Genomic DNA, 20,000 nt, shown 5'->3' on the forward strand with positions numbered 1-20,000 from the left:
GTGGTAATCAAACCAGGACAGAACAGAGGGGAGGAGAAGAGATGGAAGGATATAGAACCCAGGCTGTAATCGCTGCCAAAGGCGCTTCAACAAAGTACTGAGGAAAGGGTCTGAATACTTATGGACATGGGATATTTCATATTTTTTTACTTTGTCATTATGGGGTATTGTGTGTAGCTTGATGAGGGGAGAAAAAAACTATTTTTTCAAATTTAGAATAAGGCTGTAACCTAACAAAATGTGGAAAAAGTCAAGGGGTCTGAATACTCTCTCTGTCTCTCTCTGTCTCTCTCTGTCTCTGTCGCTCTCTGTCTCTCTGTCTCTCTCTGTCTCTCTGTCTCTCTGTCTCTCTCTCTGTCTCTCTCTCTCTGTCTCTCTCTCTCTCTCTGTCTCTCTGTCTCTCTCTGTCGCCAGTAATTAAAGAGAAAGTAGTCATAAATTGATTCAGAGAGGATCCTCTATCGACCGACCACAGACAACTGCAGACTCTATATTTAACACAGACCTCTTATAGAACAGGAGTGTGTGTGACTGTGTGTGTGTGTGTGTTAATGTCAGGTGTTTGTAGGATTAGTGTTGCAGCTCCATATCCCATGACCCTCTCTGTCCCAGGACTATCGTATCATCAGACCTGGACAGATTTAGAGCTACCCAGAGAGGACCCTACTCTCTCTGGGTGACCCTGTCTCTCTCTCTCTCTCTCTCTCTCTCTCTCTCTCTCTCTCTCTTTCGCTCTTTCTCTATCCATCTCTCTGTGCCTCTCTGTGTCTCTCTGTCTGTCTGTCTCTCTGTTTATCTATCTCTCTCTCTCTTTCTCTCCTTCTCTCTCTCCCCCCACCATCCCCCTTTTCTCTCTATTTTCTACCCTCACCATCCCCCATTCTCTCTATCCTTCTCCCCCCCACCATCCCCCATTATCTCTATCATACTCCCCCCCACCATCCCCTCTAACCACTAGACTACCTGCCACCAACTTATTGGGACCTCAGCAGGATACGGTTTGAGAGAAGGTTGGAATCTCTAGCAACCTGCCCAGTACCCAGAGTTCCAAAGTTTTACAGTTCCAGAGTTCTAGTTGTAAAGTTGTACAGTTCCAGAGTTCTAGTTGTAAAGTTGTACAGTTCCAGAGTTCTAGTTGTAAAGTTGTACAGGTCCAGAGTTCTAGTTGTAAAGTTGTACAGTTCCAGAGTTCTAGTTGTAAAGTTGTACAGTTCCAGAGTTCTAGTTGTAAAGTTGTACAGGTCCAGAGTTCTAGTTGTAAAGTTTTACAGTTCCAGAGTTGTAGTTGTAAAGTTCTACAGTTCCAGAGTTCTAGTTGTAAAGTTGTACAGGTCCAGAGTTCTAGTTGTAAAGTTGTACAGGTCCAGAGTTCTAGTTGTAAAGTTTTACAGTTCCAGAGTTCTAGTTGTAAAGTTGTACAGTTCCAGAGTTCTAGTTGTAATGTTGTACAGGTCCAGAGTTCTAGTTGTAAAGTTGTACAGGTCCAGAGTTCTAGTTGTAAAGTTGTACAGGTCCAGAGTTCTAGTTGTAAAGTTGTACAGGTCCAGAGTTCTAGTTGTAAAGTTGTACAGGTCCAGAGTTCTAGTTGTAAAGTTGTACAGTTCCAGAGTTCTAGTTGTAAAGTTGTACAGGTCCAGAGTTGTAGTTGTAAAGTTTTACAGTTCCAGAGTTCTAGTTGTAAAGTTGTACAGGTCCAGAGTTCTAGTTGTAAAGTTTTACAGGTCCAGAGTTCTAGTTGTAAAATTTTACAGTTCCAGAGTTCTAAAGTTCTTGAATTCTAGAGGTCCTCCGATCTACTATACTTTAGTCCCAGAGCCCTTTAGTTGTAGAGAACGTTGTGACTTTTAATAAAAGTGCTGTTTGGACTTCAGTGGTTAGTTGGTCAGTTTGACGGCTGAAGGACATCTCTTCCTCATTACAATATATCTACAAGTTAAATGAGGGTCCCAGGTGTGTGTGTGTGTGTTTGTTTGTTTGTTTGTTTGTTTTTGAACAATGCTGTCTTAGATTCACACACACAGATGGCTGGGTGATTACACATGGAGAACTGTCACATAGGAGAGGAGAGAGGGAACGAGAGGAGAGGAGAGGAGAGGAGAGGGAAGGAGGGGAGAGAGAAGGAGAGGAGAGGGAAGGAGGGGAGAGGGAAGGAGAGGGAAGGAGGGGAGAGGGAAGGAGAGGAGAGGAGATGAGAGGGAAGGAGGGGAGAGGGAAGGAGAGGAGGGGAGATGAGAGGGAAGGAGGGGAGAGGGAAGATAGAAAAAGAGGGAGAGACACAACTCTGATCAACTCTGATCAACTTTGCACCAATCAGCACAACTCTGATCAACTCTGGCCAACTCTGCACCAATGAGTGTACAATTCTACTGTGTAGCAGTTCAGGGCAGACAGCCAATAAGACCTTGAGGCAAGGAACCTGCAGATATTAGTGAGTCAGTACAGTATAGTGCAGTACAGTGGGTCAGTACAGTACAGTACAGTGCAGTACAGTACAGTGCAGTACAGTGGGTCAGTACAATACAGTACAGAGCAGTACAGTGAGTCTGTACAGTACAGAGCAGTACAGTGATTCAGTACACAGTACTGTGAGTCAGCACAGTGCAGTACAGTATAGTACAGTACAGTATAGTACAGTACAGTGAGTCAGTACAGTACAGTGAGTCAGTACAGTGCAGTACAGTACAGTACAGTACAGTACAGTAAAGTACAGTACAGTATAGTACAGTGAGTCAGTACAGTACAGTGAGTCAGTACAGTGCAGTACAGTGAGTCAGTACAGTGAGCCAGTACAGTACAGTACAGTACAGTACAGTACAGTACAGTACAGTACAGTACAGTACAGTACAGTGAGTCAGTACAGTGAGTCAGTACAGTGCAGTACAGTGAGTCAGTAAAGTACAGTACTGTGCAGCACAGTGAGTCAGTAAATTACAGTGTCAGTATAGTACAGTGAGTCAGTACAGTATGTCAGTACATTACAATGAGTCAGTACATTACAGTGAGTCAGTATATTACAGTGTTAGTACAGTACAGTGAGTCAGTACAGTGAGTCAGTACAGTACACCGAGTCAGTACATTAGAGTGAGTCAGTACATTACAGTGAGTCAGTACATTACAGTGAGTCAGTACAGTGAGTCAGCACAGTACAGTGTCAGTACATTACCATGACAGTACAGTGAGTCAGTACAGTACTGAGAGTCAGTACAGTACAGTATAGTACAGTACAGTACAGTACAGTGAGTCAGTACAATGAGTCAGTACAGTGAGTCAGTACAGTACTGTGAGTCAGACCAGTACAGTACAGTACAGTGAGTCAGTACAGTACAGTACAGTACAGTACAGTACAGTACAGTACAGTGAGTCAGTACAGTGAGTCAGTACAGTGAGTCAGTACAGTACTGTGAGTCAGACCAGTACAGTACAGTGCTCCCATAATACAGTACAGAATATTACATTTAATAATACAGTAATATGTTACACTTTGCCTATCAATCTCCTGAGGACAGTGTGGTCAGAAATGTGTGTAACAGCTAGCTACCTGCTATCTGTCTGTTCTGCTCCTGTGGAGAGCGAGGACCATTTATTAAATAAACAGGTGTTAGATCAGTCTCTCTGGGCCGGGGACTGGGGATGCTAGGAAGAGGAGGAAAGGAGAGAGGAGGTGAGAGAGGAGGGAGGAGAGGAAGAGGAAGAAAGGAGAGAGGAGGTTAGAGAGGAGGAGAGGAGTGAGGTAGAGGGGAAGGGAGGACAGGAAGAGGAGGATAGGATGAGGAGGAGTGAGGAGGAGGGAAGGGAGGATAGGACGAGGAGGAGAGGAGAGAGGAGGTGAGAGAGGAGGAGGGAAGGGAGGATAGGACGAGGAGGAGGAGGAGTGAGGAGGAGGGAAGGGAGGATAGGAAGCTATATACAGTATATACACCATGGGACATATTAGACAGACATGGCTAAAGCAGAAGCATCATGGAGACAGACAGACCTATTCTGTTACTGTAGCATCATGGAGACAGACAGACCTATTCTGTTACTGTAGCATCATGGAAACAGACAGACCTATTCTGTTACTGTTACTGTAGCATCATGGAAACAGACAGACCTATTCTGTTACTGTAGCATCATGGAGACAGACAGACCTATTCTGTTACTGTAGCATCATGGAGACAGACAGACCTATTCTGTTACTGTAGCATCATGGAGACAGACAGACCTATTCTGTTACTGTAGCATCATGGAGACAGACAGACCTATTCTGTTACTGTAGCATCATGGAAACAGACAGACCTATTCTGTTACTGTAGCATCATGGAGACAGACCTATTCTGTTACTGTAGCATCATGGAGACAGACAGACCTATTCTGCTACTGTAGCATCATGGAGACAGACAGACCTATTCTGTTACTGTAGCATCATGGAGACAGACAGACCTATTCTGTTACTGTAGCATCATGGGGACAGACAGACCTATTCTGTTACTGTAGCATCATGGAGACAGACAGACCTATTCTGTTACTGTAGCATCATGGAGACAGACCTATTCTGCTACTGTAGCATCATGGAGACAGACAGACCTATTCTGTTACTGTAGCATCATGGAGACAGACAGACCTATTCTGTTACTGTAGCATCATGGAGACAGACAGACCTATTCTGTTACTGTAGCATCATGGAAACAGACAGACCTATTCTGTTACTGTAGCATCATGGAGACAGACAGACCTATTCTGTTACTGTAGCATCATGGAGACAGACAGACCTATTCTGCTACTGTAGCATCATGGAGACAGACAGACCTATTCTGTTACTGTAGCATCATGGAAACAGACAGACCTATTCTGTTACTGTAGCATCATGGAGACAGACAGACCTATTCTGTTACTGTAGCATCATGGAAACAGACAGACCTATTCTGTTACTGTAGCATCATGGAGACAGACAGACCTATTCTGTTACTGTAGCATCATGGAAACAGACAGACCTATTCTGTTACTGTAGCATCATGGAGACAGACAGACCTATTCTGTTACTGTAGCATCATGGAGACAGACAGACCTATTCTGTTACTGTAGCATCATGGAGACAGACAGACCTATTCTGTTACTGTAGCATCATGGAGACAGACAGACCTATTCTGTTACTGTAGCATCATGGAGACAGACAGACCTATTCTGTTACTGTAGCATCATGGAGACAGACAGACCTATTCTGCTACTGTAGCATCATGGGGACAGACAGACCTATTCTGTTACAGCAGCATTTCAAGGGCCATTCTCAGCTGTGTGAGGTAGAGTTGAACCTTCCTTACTGTTTCAGTTATCACATGGAGATCAAATCTCTCTCTGTCTCTCTCTCTCCCTCTATCTCTCTCCCTCTATCTCTGTCTCTCTCTCTCCCTCTATCTCTGTCTCTCTCTCTTCTCTTCTCCCTCTCTCCCTCTATCTCTCTCTCTCTTCTCTCCTCCCTCTCTCCCTCTTTCCCTCTATCTCTGTCTCTCTCTATCTCTGTCTCTCTCTCTCCCTCTGTCTCTCTCTCTCTTCTCTTCTCCCTCTATCTCCCTCTATCTCTGTCTCTCTCTCCCTCTATCTCTCTCTCTCTTCTCTTCTCCCTCTATCTCTGTCTCTCTCTCTCCTCTTCTCCCTCTCTTCCTCCATCTCTGTCTCTCTCTTTCCATTCACGGCTTTGGTGTATCACGTTTCACCTGTCCAGTTCTACTGTGTCTGCTAAAGATTCTGATTCCATGACATCAGAGGATTTCTGAAGTCGTCAGCCAATGACACATGCCCATTTTAACAGGTTATACAATTCAGCCAATGACACATGCCCACCCCGCTCCTCCGCTCTCTCCACTGGCTTCCAGTTGAAGCTCGCATCCGCTACAAGACCATGGTGATTGCCTACGGAGCTGTGAAGGGAACGGCACCTCCGTACCTTCAGGCTCTGATCAGGCCCTACACCCAAACAAGGGCACTGCGTTCATCCACCTCTGGCCTGCTGGCCTCCCTACCTCTGAGGAAGCACAGTTCCCGCTCAGCCCAGTCAAAACGGTTCGCTGCTCTGGCACCCCAATGGTGGAACAAGCTCCCTCACGACGCCAGGACAGCGGAGTCAATCACCACCTTCCGGAGACACCTGAAACCCCACCTCTTTAAGGAATACCTGGGATAGGATAAAGTAATCCTTCTAACACCCCCCCTTAAAAGATTTAGATGCACTTTTGTAAAGTGGTTGTTCCACTGGATATCATAAGGTGAATGCACCAATTTGTAAGTCGCTCTGGATAAGAGCGTCTGCTAAATGACTTAAATGTAAATGTAATTTTAACAGGTTATACAATTCAGCTAATGGTAGATTTCCATATAAAAAGGGTTTTAACCAATGCGGTTCTCAAGCCAATGACGTGTCCATGTTGGGGGGGGTGGGGGGGGGGGGGGGGTTCTGAAATCTTCAGCCAATGACGTGTCCATGTTGGGGGGGGGGGGGGGGTTCTGAAATCTTCAGCCAATGACGTGTCCATGTTGGGGGGGGGGGGTTCTGAAATCTTCAGCCAATGACGTGTCCATGTTGGGGGGGGATTCTGAAATCTTCAGCCAATGAAAGATGTCTATATACAAAGGGTAGTAAAGTTTCAGCCAATCACAGATGTCATTCTTGTTGTTTCCACAGTAACACTACAGAGGCGGGCGGGACCTACATTAAAAAGTGCTGTAAAGGATTCTGCATCGACATCCTGAAGAAGATCGCCAAGTACGTGAAGTTCACCTACGATCTCTACCTGGTTACCAACGGTAAACATGGCAAGAAGATCAACAACGTGTGGAACGGGATGGTGGGAGAGGTGAGTGATTATTATTATTATTAATAATATGTTATAATATCATAGAGCTGAGTATTAGTTTACTCTGTCCTGTCTCATAGTTATAACAACATCATAGTTTACGCAGTGGAGTGAGTATCATTTTACTGTGTTTAGCTAATGGCTAAAGGCTAGTCTCAGCAAAACACTGTAGCATCATTTTACTCTGTTTAGCTAATGGCTAAAGGCTAGTCTCAGCAATATACTGTAGCATCATTTTACTGTGTTTAGCTAATGGCTAAAGGCTAGTCTCAGCAATACACTGTAGCATCATTTTACTGTGTTTAGCTAATGGCTAAAGGCTAGTCTCCGCAATAAACTGTAGCGTCATTTTACTGTGTTTAGCTAATGGCTAAAGGCTAGTCTCAGCAAAACACTGTAGCATCATTTTACTGTGTTTAGCTAATGGCTAAAGGCTAGTCTCAGCAAAACACTGTAGCATCATTTTACTGTGTTTAGCTAATGGCTAAAGGCTAGTCTCAGCAAAACACTGTAGCATCATTTTACTGTGTTTAGCTAATGGCTAAAGGCTAGTCTCAGCAAAACACTGTAGCATCATTTTACTGTGTTTAGCTAATGGCTAAAGGCTAGTCTCAGCAAAACACTGTAGCATCATTTTACTGTGTTTAGCTAATGGCTAAAGGCTAGTCTCAGCAAAACACTGTAGCATCATTTTACTGTGTCTAGCTAATGGCTAAAGGCTAGTCTTAGCAAAACACTGTAGCATCATTTTACTGTGTTTAGCTAATGGCTAAAGGCTAGTCTCAGCAAAACACTGTAGCATCATTTTACTGTGTCTAGCTAATGGCTAAAGGCTAGTCTCAGCAATATACTGTAGCATCATTTTACTGTGTTTAGCTAATGGCTAAAGGTAGACTCAGCAAAACACTGTAGCATCATTTTACTGTGTTTAGCTAATGGCTAAAGGTAGACTCAGCAATATACTGTAGCATCATAATATGCAGCAGTGACTTCCTACGAACGACATCAGCAACAACATGCTAACACACTAGATTAAAGATTAACCCAGAATTTGTCTCTCCCTCCTTCACTCCATCTCTCTCCGTCTTTCTCCCCCCACTCTCCCACTCTCCATCCTCTCTCTCTCTCTCTTTCTCTTTTCCTCCCTCTCTCCTTCACTCCCTCCTCCCTCTCTCACTCACCTCTCTCCTCCCTCCCTCCCTGCTCCCCCTCTCCTTCCCTCCCTCCATCCTCCCTCTCTCCATCCCTCCCTCCTCTCTCTCTCACTTTCTCCTTCCCTCCATCTTCCCTCTCTCTTTTCCTTCCTTCCTTCCTTCCTTCCTTCCTTCCTTCCTTCCTTCCTTCCTTCCTTCCTTCCTTCCTTCCTTCCTTCCTTCCTTCCTTCCTTCCTTCCTTCCTTCCTTCCTTCCTTCCTTCCTTCCTTCCTTCCTTCCTTCCTTCCTTCCTTCCTTCCTTCCATCCATCCATCCTCCCTCCTCCCTCTATCCTTCCCTACATCCCTCCCTCCCAGGTGGTCTATAAGAAAGCTGTCATGGCCGTCGGCTCTCTGACGATCAATGAGGAGCGTTCTGAGGTCATCGATTTCTCCGTCCCGTTCGTGGAAACTGGAATAAGTGTCATGGTTTCCCGTAGCAACGGAACCGTCTCCCCGTCCGCCTTTCTTGGTAACCCTCGCCGTGTTTTGGGGAGATTTGGGTTGTCTGTGTGTGTCTGTGTTGTTCCACTACCTGACAGATTGTGTTGTTCCACTACCTGACAGATTGTGTTGTTCCACCTGACAGATTGTGTTATTCCACTACCTGACAGATTGTGTTATTCCACCTGACAGATTGTGTTATTCCACCTGACAGATTGTGTTGTTCCACTACCAGACAGATTGTGTTATTCCACCACCTGACAGATTGTGTTATTCCACCACCTGACAGATTGTGTTATTCCACTACCAGACAGATTGTGTTATTCCACTACCTGACAGATTGTGTTATTCCACTACCTGACAGATTGTGTTATTCCACCTGACAGATTGTGTTATTCCACCACCTGACAGATTGTGTTATTCCACTACCAGACAGATTGTGTTATTCCACTACCTGACAGATTGTGTTATTCCACTACCTGACAGATTGTGTTATTCCACCTGACAGATTGTGTTGTTCCACTACCAGACAGATTGTGTTATTCCACCACCTGACAGATTGTGTTATTCCACCACCTGACAGATTGTGTTATTCCACTACCAGACAGATTGTGTTATTCCACTACCTGACAGATTGTGTTATTCCACTACCTGACAGATTGTGTTATTCCACCTGACAGATTGTGTTATTCCACCACCTGACAGATTGTGTTATTCCACTACCAGACAGATTGTGTTATTCCACTACCTGACAGATTGTGTTATTCCACTACCTGACAGATTGTGTTATTCCACCTGACAGATTGTGTTATTCCACCTGACAGATTGTGTTGTTCCACCTGACAGATTGTGTTGTTCCACTACCTGACAGATTGTGTTGTTCCACCTGACAGATTGTGTTATTCCACCTGACAGATTGTGTTATTCCACCTGACAGATTGTGTTGTTCCACTACCTGACAGATTGTGTTGTTCCACCTGACAGATTGTGTTATTCCACTACCTGACAGATTGTGTTATTCCACTACCTGACAGATTGTGTTGTTCCACCTGACAGATTGTGTTATTCCACTACCTGACAGATTGTGTTGTTCCACCTGACAGATTGTGTTATTCCACTACCTGACAGATTGTGTTATTCCACTACCTGACAGATTGTGTTGTTCCACCACCTGACAGATTGTGTTGTTCCACTACCTGACAGATTGTGTTATTCCACCTGACAGATTGTGTTGTTCCACCTGACAGATTGTGTTATTCCACCTGACAGATTGTGTTATTCCACCACCTGACAGATTGTGTTATTCCACCTGACAGATTGTGTTGTTCCACTACCTGACAGATTGTGTTGTTCCACTACCTGACAGATTGTGTTGTTCCACCTGACAGATTGTGTTGTTCCACTACCTGACAGATTGTGTTGTTCCACCTGACAGATTGTGTTATTCCACTACCTGACAGATTGTGTTATTCCACCTGACAGATTGTGTTATTCCACCTGACAGATTGTGTTGTTCCACTACCAGACAGATTGTGTTATTCCACCACCTGACAGATTGTGTTATTCCACCACCTGACAGATTGTGTTATTCCACTACCAGACAGATTGTGTTATTCCACTACCTGACAGATTGTGTTATTCCACTACCTGACAGATTGTGTTATTCCACCTGACAGATTGTGTTATTCCACCACCTGACAGATTGTGTTATTCCACTACCAGACAGATTGTGTTATTCCACTACCTGACAGATTGTGTTATTCCACTACCTGACAGATTGTGTTATTCCACCTGACAGATTGTGTTGTTCCACTACCAGACAGATTGTGTTATTCCACCACCTGACAGATTGTGTTATTCCACCACCTGACAGATTGTGTTATTCCACTACCAGACAGATTGTGTTATTCCACTACCTGACAGATTGTGTTATTCCACTACCTGACAGATTGTGTTATTCCACCTGACAGATTGTGTTATTCCACCACCTGACAGATTGTGTTATTCCACTACCAGACAGATTGTGTTATTCCACTACCTGACAGATTGTGTTATTCCACTACCTGACAGATTGTGTTATTCCACCTGACAGATTGTGTTATTCCACCTGACAGATTGTGTTGTTCCACCTGACAGATTGTGTTGTTCCACTACCTGACAGATTGTGTTGTTCCACCTGACAGATTGTGTTATTCCACCTGACAGATTGTGTTATTCCACCTGACAGATTGTGTTGTTCCACTACCTGACAGATTGTGTTGTTCCACCTGACAGATTGTGTTATTCCACTACCTGACAGATTGTGTTATTCCACTACCTGACAGATTGTGTTGTTCCACCTGACAGATTGTGTTATTCCACTACCTGACAGATTGTGTTGTTCCACCTGACAGATTGTGTTATTCCACCTGACAGATTGTGTTATTCCACCACCTGACAGATTGTGTTGTTCCACCACCTGACAGATTGTGTTGTTCCACCTGACAGATTGTGTTATTCCACCTGACAGATTGTGTTATTCCACCTGACAGATTGTGTTGTTCCACCTGACAGATTGTGTTGTTCCACCTGACAGATTGTGTTATTCCACCTGACAGATTGTGTTGTTCCACCTGACAGATTGTGTTATTCCACCACCTGACAGATTGTGTTATTCCACCACCTGACAGATTGTGTTATTCCACCTGACAGATTGTGTTATTCCACCTGACAGATTGTGTTATTCCACCTGACAGATTGTGTTATTCCACCACCTGACAGATTGTGTTATTCCACCACCTGACAGATTGTGTTGTTCCACCTGACAGATTGTGTTGTTCCACCACCTGACAGATTGTGTTATTCCACCTGACAGATTGTGTTGTTCCACCTGACAGATTGTGTTGTTCCACCTGACAGATTGTGTTATTCCACCTGACAGATTGTGTTATTCCACCACCTGACAGATTGTGTTATTCCACCACCTGACAGATTGTGTTATTCCACCTGACAGATTGTGTTATTCCACCTGACAGATTGTGTTATTCCACCTGACAGATTGTGTTATTCCACCACCTGACAGATTGTGTTATTCCACCACCTGACAGATTGTGTTGTTCCACCTGACAGATTGTGTTATTCCACCACCTGACAGATTGTGTTATTCCACCTGACAGATTGTGTTGTTCCACCTGACAGATTGTGTTGTTCCACCTGACAGATTGTGTTGTTCCACCTGACAGATTGTGTTGTTCCACCTGACAGATTGTGTTATTCCACCACCTGACAGATTGTGTTATTCCACCTGACAGATTGTGTTGTTCCACCTGACAGATTGTGTTGTTCCACCTGACAGATTGTGTTATTCCACCTGACAGATTGTGTTGTTCCACTACCTGACAGATTGTGTTGTTCCACCTGACAGATTGTGTTATTCCACCTGACAGATTGTGTTATTCCACCACCTGACAGATTGTGTTATTCCACCTGACAGATTGTGTTATTCCACCTGACAGATTGTGTTATTCCACCTGACAGATTGTGTTGTTCCACCACCTGACAGATTGTGTTATTCCACCTGACAGATTGTGTTGTTCCACCTGACAGATTGTGTTGTTCCACCACCTGACAGATTGTGTTATTCCACTACCTGACAGATTGTGTTATTCCAACTGACAGATTGTGTTATTCCACCACCTGACAGATTGTGTTATTCCACCTGACAGAATGTGTTGTTCCACTACCTGACAGATTGTGTTGTTCCACCTGACAGATTGTGTTATTCCAACTGACAGATTGTGTTATTCCACCACCTGACAGATTGTGTTATTCCACCTGACAGATTGTGTTGTTCCACCTGACAGATTGTGTTATTCCACCACCTGACAGATTGTGTTATTCCACCACCTGACAGATTGTGTTGTTCCACCTGACAGATTGTGTTATTCCACCACCTGACAGATTGTGTTGTTCCACCACCTGACAGATTGTGTTATTCCACCACCTGACAGATTGTGTTATTCCACCACCTGACAGATTGTGTTATTCCACCACCTGACAGATTGTGTTATTCCACCACCTGACAGATTGTGTTATTCCACCACCTGACAGATTGTGTTATTCCACCACCTGACAGATTGTGTTATTCCACCACCTGACAGATTGTGTTATTCCACCTGTCAGATTGTGTTGTTCCACCTGACAGATTGTGTTATTCCACCTGACATATTGTGTTGTTCCACTACCTGACAGATTGTGTTGTTCCACCTGACAGATTGTGTTATTCCACCTGACAGATTGTGTTATTCCACCACCTGACAGATTGTGTTGTTCCACCTGACAGATTGTGTTGTTCCACTACCTGACAGATTGTGTTGTTCCACCTGACAGATTGTGTTGTTCCACTACCAGACAGATTGTGTTATTCCACTACCTGACAGATTGTGTTATTCCACCTGACAGATTGTGTTGTTCCACCTGACAGATTGTGTTGTATTCTATGAATACATGCTGCATCTGTTGACTTCAATAACACACACAGCACCACTAACAGTATGGAGGAAGACAGGACAAGACAGGACTGAGATTTACAGCACCACTAACAGTATAGAGGAAGACAGGACTGATCTATACAGCACCACTAACAGTATAGAGGAAGACAGGACTGATCTATACAGCACCACTAACAGTATAGAGGAAGACAGGACTGATCTATACAGCACCACTAACAGTATGGAGGAAGACAGGACTGATCTATACAGCACCACTAACAGTATGGAGGAAGACAGGACTGATCTATACAGCACCACTAACAGTATGTAGGAAGACAGGACTGATCTATACAGCACCACTAACAGTATAGAGGAAGACATGACTGATCTATACAGCACCACTAACAGTATAGAGGAAGACAGGACTGATCTATACAGCACCTCTAACAGTATGGAGGAAGACAGGACTGATCTATACAGCACCCTAACAGTTGAGGAAGACAGGACTGATCTATACAGCACCACTAACAGTATGGAGGAAGACAGGACTGATCTATACAGCACCACTAACAGTATGGAGGAAGACAGGACTGATCTATACAGCACCACTAACAGTATGGAGGAAGACAGGACTGATCTATACAGCACCACTAACAGTATAGAGGAAGACAGGACTGATCTATACAGCACCACTAACAGTATAGAGGAAGACAGGACTGATCTATACAGCACCACTAACAGTATAGAGGAAGACAGGACTGATCTATACAGCACCCTAACAGTATGAGGAAGACAGGACTGATCTATACAGCACCACTAACAGTATGGAGGAAGACAGGACTGATCTATACAGCACCACTAACAGTATGGAGGAAGACAGGACTGATCTATACAGCACCACTAACAGTATAGAGGAAGACAGGACTGATCTATACAGCACCACTAACAGTATAGAGGAAGACAGGACTGATCTATACAGCACCACTAACAGTATGGAGGAAGACAGGACTGATCTATACAGCACCACTAACAGTATAGAGGAAGACAGGACTGATCTATACAGCACCACTAACAGTATAGAGGAAGACAGGACTGATCTATACAGCACCCTAACAGTATGGAGGAAGACAGGACTGATCTATACAGCACCCTAACAGTTGGAGGAAGACAGGACTGATCTATACAGCACCACTAACAGTATGGAGGAAGACAGGACTGATCTATACAGCACCACTAACAGTATAGAGGAAGACAGGACTGATCTATACAGCACCACTAACAGTATGGAGGAAGACAGGACTGATCTATACAGCACCACTAACAGTATGGAGGAAGACAGGACTGATCTATACAGCACCACTAACAGTATGGAGGAAGACAGGACTGATCTATACAGCACCACTAACAGTATGTAGGAAGACAGGACTGATCTATACAGCACCACTAACAGTATAGAGGAAGACAGGACTGATCTATACAGCACCACTAACAGTATAGAGGAAGACAGGACTGATCTATACAGCACCACTAACAGTATGGAGGAAGACAGGACTGATCTATACAGCACCACTAACAGTATGGAGGAAGACAGGACTGATCTATACAGCACCACTAACAGTATGGAGGAAGACAGGACTGATCTATACAGCACCACTAACAGTATAGAGGAAGACAGGACTGATCTATACAGCACCACTAACAGTATAGAGGAAGACAGGACTGATCTATACAGCACCACTAACAGTATGGAGGAAGACAGGACTGATCTATACAGCACCACTAACAGTATGAGGAAGACAGGACTGATCTATACGCACCTAACAGTTGAGGAAGACAGGACTGATCTATACAGCACCACTAACAGTATAGAGGAAGACAGGACTGATCTATACAGCACCACTAACAGTATAGAGGAAGACAGGACTGATCTATACAGCACCACTAACAGTATGGAGGAAGACAGGACTGATCTATACAGCACCACTAACAGTATGGAGGAAGACAGGACTGATCTATACAGCACCACTAACAGTATAGAGGAAGACAGGACTGATCTATACAGCACCACTAACAGTATGGAGGAAGACAGGACTGATCTATACAGCACCACTAACAGTATAGAGGAAGACAGGACTGATCTATACAGCACCACTAACAGTATGGAGGAAGACAGGACTGATCTATACAGCACCACTAACAGTATAGAGGAAGACAGGACTGATCTATACAGCACCACTAACAGTATAGAGGAAGACAGGACTGATCTATACAGCACCACTAACAGTATGAGGAAGACAGGACTGATCTATACAGCACCACTAACAGTATGGAGGAAGACAGGACTGATCTATACAGCACCACTAACAGTATAGAGGAAGACAGGACTGATCTATACAGCACCACTAACAGTATAGAGGAAGACAGGACTGATCTATACAGCACCACTAACAGTATAGAGGAAGACAGGACTGATCTATACAGCACCACTAACAGTATGGAGGAAGACAGGACTGATCTATACAGCACCACTAACAGTATGGAGGAAGACAGGACTGATCTATACAGCACCACTAACAGTATGGAGGAAGACAGGACTGATCTATACAGCACCACTAACAGTATGGAGGAAGACAGGACTGATCTATACAGCACCACTAACAGTATAGAGGAAGACAGGACTGATCTATACAGCACCACTAACAGTATGGAGGAAGACAGGACTGATCTATACAGCACCACTAACAGTATAGAGGAAGACAGGACTGATCTATACAGCAGCACTAACAGTATAGAGGAAGACAGGACAAGACAGGACTGATCTATACAGCACCACTAACAGTATAGAGGAAGACAGGACTGATCTATACAGCACCACTAACAGTATGGAGGAAGACAGGACTGATCTATACAGCACCTCTAACAGTATGGAGGAAGACAGGACTGATCTATACAGCACCACTAACAGTATGGAGGAAGACAGGACTGATCTATACAGCACCACTAACAGTATGGAGGAAGACAGGACTGATCTATACAGCACCACTAACAGTATAGAGGAAGACAGGACTGATCTATACAGCACCACTAACAGTATAGAGGAAGACAGGACTGATCTATACAGCACCACTAACAGTATAGAGGAAGACAGGACTGATCTATACAGCACCACTAACAGTATGGAGGAAGACAGGACTGATCTATACAGCACCACTAACAGTATAGAGGAAGACAGGACTGATCTATACAGCACCACTAACAGTATAGAGGAAGACAGGACTGATCTATACAGCACCACTAACAGTATAGAGGAAGACAGGACTGATCTATACAGCACCACTAACAGTATGGAGGAAGACAGGACTGATCTATACAGCACCACTAACAGTATAGAGGAAGACAGGACTGATCTATACAGCACCACTAACAGTATAGAGGAAGACAGGACTGATCTATACAGCACCACTAACAGTATAGAGGAAGACAGGACTGATCTATACAGCACACTAACAGTATAGAAGAAGACAGGACTGATCTATACAGCACCACTAACAGTATGAGGAAGACAGGACTGATCTATACAGCACCACTAACAGTATGGAGGAAGACAGGACTGATCTATACAGCACCACTAACAGTATGGAGGAAGACAGGACTGATCTATACAGCACCACTAACAGTATGGAGGAAGACAGGACTGATCTATACAGCACCACTAACAGTATGGAGGAAGACAGGACTGATCTATACAGCACCACTAACAGTATGGAGGAAGACAGGACTGATCTATACAGCACCACTAACAGTATAAGGAAGATATTACTGATCTATACAGCACCCTAACAGTATAGAGGAAGACAGGACTGATCTATACAGCAGCACTAACAGTATAGAGGAAGACAGGACAAGACAGGACTGATCTATACAGCACCACTAACAGTATAGAGGAAGACAGGACTGATCTATACAGCACCACTAACAGTATGGAGGAAGACAGGACTGATCTATACAGCACCTCTAACAGTATGGAGGAAGACAGGACTGATCTATACAGCACCACTAACAGTATGGAGGAAGACAGGACTGATCTATACAGCACCACTAACAGTATGGAGGAAGACAGGACTGATCTATACAGCACCACTAACAGTATAGAGGAAGACAGGACTGATCTATACAGCACCACTAACAGTATAGAGGAAGACAGGACTGATCTATACAGCACCACTAACAGTATAGAGGAAGACAGGACTGATCTATACAGCACCACTAACAGTATGGAGGAAGACAGGACTGATCTATACAGCACCACTAACAGTATAGAGGAAGACAGGACTGATCTATACAGCACCACTAACAGTATAGAGGAAGACAGGACTGATCTATACAGCACCACTAACAGTATGGAGGAAGACAGGACTGATCTATACAGCACCACTAACAAGTATGGAGGAAGACAGGACTGATCTATACAGCACCACTAACAGTATGGAGGAAGACAGGACTGATCTATACAGCACCACTAACAGTAGTGGAGGAAGACAGGACTGATCTATACAGCACCACTAACAGTATAGAGGAAGACAGGACTGATCTATACAGCACCACTAACAGTATGGAGGAAGACAGGACTGATCTATACAGCACCACTAACAGTATAGAGGAAGACAGGACTGATCTATACAGCACCACTAACAGTATATAGGAAGATATTACTGATCTATACAGCACCGCTAACAGTATAGAGGAAGACAGGACTGATCTATACAGCACCACTAACAGTATAGAGGAAGACAGGACAAGACAGGACTGATCTATACAGCACCACTAACAGTATAGAGGAAGACAGGACTGATCTATACAGCACCACTAACAGTATGGAGGAAGACAGGACTGATCTATACAGCACCACTAACAGTATGGAGGAAGACAGGACTGATCTATACAGCACCACTAACAGTATGGAGGAAGACAGGACTGATCTATACAGCACCACTAACAGTATGGAGGAAGACAGGACTGATCTATACAGCACCACTAACAGTATAGAGGAAGACAGGACTGATCTATACAGCACCACTAACAGTATAGAGGAAGACAGGACTGATCTATACAGCACCACTAACAGTATAGAGGAAGACAGGACTGATCTATACAGCACCACTAACAAGTATGGAGGAAGACAGGACTGATCTATACAGCACCACTAACAGTATGGAGGAAGACAGGACTGATCTATACAGCACCACTAACAGTATGGAGGAAGACAGGACTGATCTATACAGCACCACTAACAGTATGGAGGAAGACAGGACTGATCTATACAGCACCACTAACAGTATGGAGGAAGACAGGACTGATCTATACAGCACCACTAACAGTATAGAGGAAGACAGGACTGATCTATACAGCACCACTAACAGTATAGAGGAAGACAGGACTGATCTATACAGCACCACTAACAGTATAGAGGAAGACAGGACTGATCTATACAGCACCACTAACAGTATAGAGGAAGATATTACTGATCTATACAGCACCGCTAACAGTATAGAGGAAGACAGGACTGATCTATACAGCACCACTAACAGTATGAGGAAGACAGGACAAGACAGGACTGATCTATACAGCACCACTAACAGTATAGAGGAAGACAGGACTGATCTATACAGCACCACTAACAGTATGGAGGAAGACAGGACTGATCTATACAGCACCTCTAACAGTATGGAGGAAGACAGGACTGATCTATACAGCACCACTAACAGTATGGAGGAAGACAGGACTGATCTATACAGCACCACTAACAGTATGGAGGAAGACAGGACTGATCTATACAGCACCACTAACAGTATAGAGGAAGACAGGACTGATCTATACAGCACCACTAACAGTATGAGGAAGACAGGACTGATCTATACAGCACCACTAACAGTATGGAGGAAGACAGGACTGATCTATACAGCACCACTAACAGTATAGAGGAAGACAGGACTGATCTATACAGCACCACTAACAATATGGAGGAAGACAGGACTGATCTATACAGCACCACTAACAGTATAGAGGAAGACAGGACTGATCTATACAGCACCACTAACAGTATAGAGGAAGACAGGACTGATCTATACAGCACCACTAACAGTATGGAGGAAGACAGGACTGATCTATACAGCACCACTAACAGTATGGAGGAAGACAGGACTGATCTATACAGCACCACTAACAGTATGGAGGAAGACAGGACTGATCTATACAGCACCACTAACAGTGTGGAGGAAGACAGGACTGATCTATACAGCACCACTAACAGTATAGAGGAAGACAGGACTGATCTATACAGCACCACTAACAGTATGGAGGAAGACAGGACTGATCTATACAGCACCACTAACAGTATAGAGGAAGACAGGACTGATCTATACAGCACCACTAACAGTATGGAGGAAGACAGGACTGATCTATACAGCACCACTAACAGTATAGAGGAAGACAGGACTGATCTATACAGCACCACTAACAGTATGAGAGGAAGACAGGACTGATCTATACAGCACCTCTAACAGTATGGAGGAAGACAGGACTGATCTATACAGCACCACTAACAGTATGGAGGAAGACAGGACTGATCTATACAGCACCACTAACAGTATGGAGGAAGACAGGACTGATCTATACAGCACCACTAACAGTATGGAGGAAGACAGGACTGATCTATACAGCACCACTAACAGTATGGAGGAAGACAGGACTGATCTATACAGCACCACTAACAGTATGGAGGAAGACAGGACTGATCTATACAGCACCACTAACAGTATAGAGGAAGACAGGACTGATCTATACAGCACCACTAACAGTATGGAGGAAGACAGGACTGATCTATACAGCACCACTAACAGTATGGAGGAAGACAGGACTGATCTATACAGCACCACTAACAGTATAGAGGAAGACAGGACTGATCTATACAGCACCACTAACAGTATGGAGGAAGACAGGACTGATCTATACAGCACCACTAACAGTATGGAGGAAGACAGGACTGATCTATACAGCACCACTAAC

The 20,000-nt window shown here is 44.2% G+C and overlaps 1 protein-coding gene across 1 annotated transcript in view; it reads left to right on the plus strand.

The window, feature by feature from the left end:
- The window catches only part of LOC106596204 (glutamate receptor ionotropic, NMDA 2A-like), a 266,124-nt gene that overhangs the window by 212,261 nt on the left and 33,863 nt on the right, over positions 1–20,000 (plus strand). Inside the window, 2 exon segments of the mRNA XM_082976231.1 lie at positions 6,659–6,830; positions 8,341–8,494. Of these exon segments, the coding sequence (XP_082832357.1) occupies positions 6,659–6,830; positions 8,341–8,494 (326 nt within the window).

The sequence above is a fragment of the Salmo salar genome, chromosome 06 (assembly GCF_965601325.2).
Source record: "Salmo salar chromosome 06, fSalSal1, whole genome shotgun sequence".
NCBI classification, from domain to species: Eukaryota; Metazoa; Chordata; class Actinopteri; order Salmoniformes; family Salmonidae; genus Salmo; species Salmo salar.